This window comes from Etheostoma spectabile, chromosome 1 (assembly GCF_008692095.1).
Source record: "Etheostoma spectabile isolate EspeVRDwgs_2016 chromosome 1, UIUC_Espe_1.0, whole genome shotgun sequence".
Classification (NCBI taxonomy): Eukaryota; Metazoa; Chordata; class Actinopteri; order Perciformes; family Percidae; genus Etheostoma; species Etheostoma spectabile.
In genome coordinates this window covers 30,163,160-30,166,774 of record NC_045733.1, presented here as the reverse complement: position 1 = coordinate 30,166,774, position 3,615 = coordinate 30,163,160, and the positions used below count along the sequence as shown (strand labels likewise).

General features: G+C 44.1%; 1 protein-coding gene across 2 annotated transcripts in view; it reads left to right on the top strand.

Annotated features, from left to right (window-relative positions):
• csnk2a2a (casein kinase 2, alpha prime polypeptide a) overlaps nt 1–1,320 on the top strand; it is a 15,932-nt gene extending 14,612 nt beyond the window's left edge. For both annotated transcript variants that reach the window (XM_032512374.1, XM_032512385.1), the window contains exons 12-13: nt 413–500; nt 849–1,320. In XM_032512374.1, coding sequence (XP_032368265.1) covers nt 413–486 — 74 coding nt within the window. In that variant the 3' untranslated portion in view covers nt 487–500; nt 849–1,320. The remainder of the gene's footprint in view (nt 1–412; nt 501–848) is intronic.
• Nucleotides 1,321–3,615: the final 2,295 nt, after the last annotated feature.

The following is a 3,615-nucleotide window of genomic DNA, read 5'->3' as shown; positions in this document are numbered from 1 at the left end:
AGTGATTGTATTTTAAATGAGCACAAGTAACATAGAACTGACGTAACAGCTGTTTTATATTTCAACGGTTATTTTAAGTTTTGAGGGTCTTTTACATGCTGTCTCAGCTAGCGGTTAGCCAAATTAGCTGTTAGCTAAACTAAAGTTAGCTTTCCGGTGGAGGCGAACGGACTTTCTTTAACTGTCTATGGGAACAGATCGTGCTGTGTCGTAAATCCGCGTTCATCGTGACATCATCTGCACATGTGCAGAACGGATCGTGTACCAACACTATCACAACCCATCTTTTGTGTATGTTCGCTTCACACGTTACCAGTTTACATTCAGGCACCAGGACTAAGGCATCCCTGTATTTGCTTCTTTTAGCTGAGACCGGGTTGGGTTTGTCAGATAAGATGTGTTTGTCCCTCAGATCCTGTGGTGAAGGAACAGGCGAACGCCAACACAGACGGCACAAAGGCCATAAGCAGCTCCAACGCAACATGATAACGAGAGAGCAGGTAACCACCCAAGCACGTTTGTTTTTAAACTAAATACTTTTCAACGTACATATACACTCAGTTGCCATTTGATTTGGTGCATATCTTCATGAAGGTCACGATGTTCAGTTTAATTTTGAAGGCTGCAGTTTGTGATGCTGTTAAAATGGTGTCGCGTCATACGGACGGGTGTTTCTATTATTTTGTCCGCCCCATTTTTAATGGGTAGAGGGTAGACTAAAGAACAGAAACACCTCTCTGTATGATGCAACACACTCCCAACATTGCTACAATAATAAAATCAGCTGATCGGTGTTTAACCTGTGATTGGTCTGTTTTCTTTTCTTTGTTCCTCTTTCGTCCAATCAGGAAGAATCTTTGTTACCTCAACTTGTGACCTTTTCGTGGCAGAAACGTCTGCCTCCACATCAACAGCCATACTGGAGCAAGATGTCAATTTTGCAGCATACACAAACACGCACGGATTAAACTTCTCCCAACAAAGCCCGGGGGGGGGGGGGGGGGGGGGATCTGCGTTGCTGTCCGAGCCACAGGTAAATGAAATCAGATCTGAGCCCTCCTCCTCCCTCCTTTCGTCTTACTCCTCCTGCCTCCCAACACCTCACCCCCCCCCCCGACCCCCCCAACTGTTTTTAAAATGAGCAAAGTGACTGTCGTTGGATCAGTATCAAACCGGTGTTGTGCTGTAAAGACGTTTGTCCGTCATTACGACGCTGTGGTGACCCGAGATCCAGTTTTAGCACTGAGTGGCATGGCGGCTCTTTTCTGCTACGGATAGAACAAAAGCTATATTGAAAGAGAATAAACCATTTTTATTTAACGACGCGTGTGTCTGATTTGTGTTGTAACTCAAAGTTTGAAATTCTTCCTTCTGTTATCAAATTAAAAAAAATGAAGCAATCCTTCCCCCTCAAACAGAGGTCAGGGGGAGGGGTTGGGGGGGGGGGGTTGGGAAGTCAATGGGAGGGGTTAGAGGGAGGGCAGGGGGAGGGGTTAGAGGGATGTTAGGGGCAGGGGGTTAGATGGAGGTCAGGGGGAGGAGTTAGGAGGTCAGGGGGAGGGGTTAGGAGGTCAGGGGGAGGGGTTACATTTTCGGTATTTCACGGTATTTTTCAAGATTCTGTCAGTTTCACAGTGTTTTCTGTCTTTTCCTTGACTGGGCCTGTTATATAGGTTTATAATGACTTATTCTACTGTCAGGAGCACGTGGAATATCACTAGAGCGTTTTTAATGTCATGTTTACTAAAAGCTGTGATTACTGAAGGCTTTGCTTGGCTCCACAACATTACACAATAAATAACGTTATATGAAGAAGAATGCATGAAACAGTTACAGAACCTAAACTGTCTTTATTGTGCAAACTGCAAAGTAGTAAAATAAGCTTAAATTAAAATATAGCCGCAAGCAGCGATTGGCGGGTTCAAACACATCCTGCAAGCTTTGTAACGATTGGACAAACCGTGCACTTTGTTTAAAAGGCCTACGACTGATTTGTCAAAAACATTTATTTTCAATTCCGTGTGATATGTAGCTCAGTCCAGCTCACGGCAGTTAGAGAAAAGCAGACGACAGACTTTGTGTGTGGTGTGTGTGTGTGTGTGGTGTGGTGTGTGTGTGTGTGTGTGTGTGTTGTGTGTGTGTGGTGTGTGTGTGTGTGTGTGTGTGGTGTGTGTGTGTGGTAGACATGTCCTGGAATTTTGTGTCGATTGGACAAACATTTAGTCATTTATAGCCTGATTTGCGCCATATCACCTGCAGTTTGTTTGTATTTATAGCGCCCCCTGGTGTTCAATTTGAATTACATTTTCAATTTTTATTTTCATGCTTGTTACATTGAAAATGGTCCGTATGAAACGGTGTCAGCGGCGCAATATAGAGTTCCTAACATTGTGTAATTAAATGCACCGGTATGGCGGTGTAATAAGAATTCATATAATGAAAATATACACCGGTATTCGGTATGAACCGGTACATCACCCAGCACTACGTCAGGGGGAGGGAGGGGTAAGACGGAGACCCGAGGAGAAGCTACTCTTAAATCTTGCTGGCTTTTCAACGTTACCAACCCTGCCTTTAAAATAACAAAAGTTAAAGTACTCGTTTTGCATGTCCCGTGCAGAGAGTTGAGTTATGGAGGTCCCAAGGTCCTGAAACATGAGTTTTGTGTATCTCATGAACACAAGAAACATTTTCCAGGTGAATTAAGTTTGTCAGCTGTTTGTTTTGATGCTTCAAGAAACAGACCAGAGACGTCACTAAGTGTGTGCACTTTTTAATAAATAAACTGGAACTTCAAGGTGTTGTCCAGAACATAAAACACAGGTGTGCAACATTCGTGCATTACAAATAGGTGCATTCGTTTAGGCGAATCCAGGCCGAGGGTTTGATGAGGTCACCACCGGCTCAAATTTAAAACTGCTTACCAAATGGCTGAAATTGTAAACACAGCAGAGTAAATTTCAATAACGCATCAGAGGAGTAGAATTCACATTTTGGTCATGTGTATTTTTTTCTGTATAAGTTTAAAAACTGGAACTGCTGCTGAGCCCACATCCTGGTTTTAATCCTGCTCACAGATGGCTTGGCCCAAAATGAATGCCCTGACTGAGTTTTTTTAATGTTAAACACGTAAGAAGCAGCCTACAAACACACAGCTACAGCAGATGAGCTCTACACCCATCAAAGGCACGCCCACAACCCCCCCGCTTCCCCCTCAGCCAGTGACCCGTGACTGGGTCAGGAACTACAACGACTTGCTGATTCTCAAAAACGCCCGACGCTGAATTTAAAAAATGCCCCCCTGTTGTCTACATGTTTAAAGGAATAGTCCTACATTTTGGTAAATCGCTCTGTTGCAGAGGCGAGTTAGAGGAGAAGATTGTTGCCAATATGAAGCTGCAGCCGGTTAGCTTAGCCTAGCATAAAGACAACGGGGCTAACAGCTAGCTTAGCTCTGTCAAAGCCCTTAAAGTGGCATATTGAGAGTACGCCAGGGCAAGGATCTAATGTGGGTCTTGAGGGCTTTGGCCTTAAACACTAACTATCTTCTCCTCTTAACTTTCTGCAGCACAAAATGTCCGTTAATGTAGCGAGAGAAAGGTTGGCTTCTGCAGG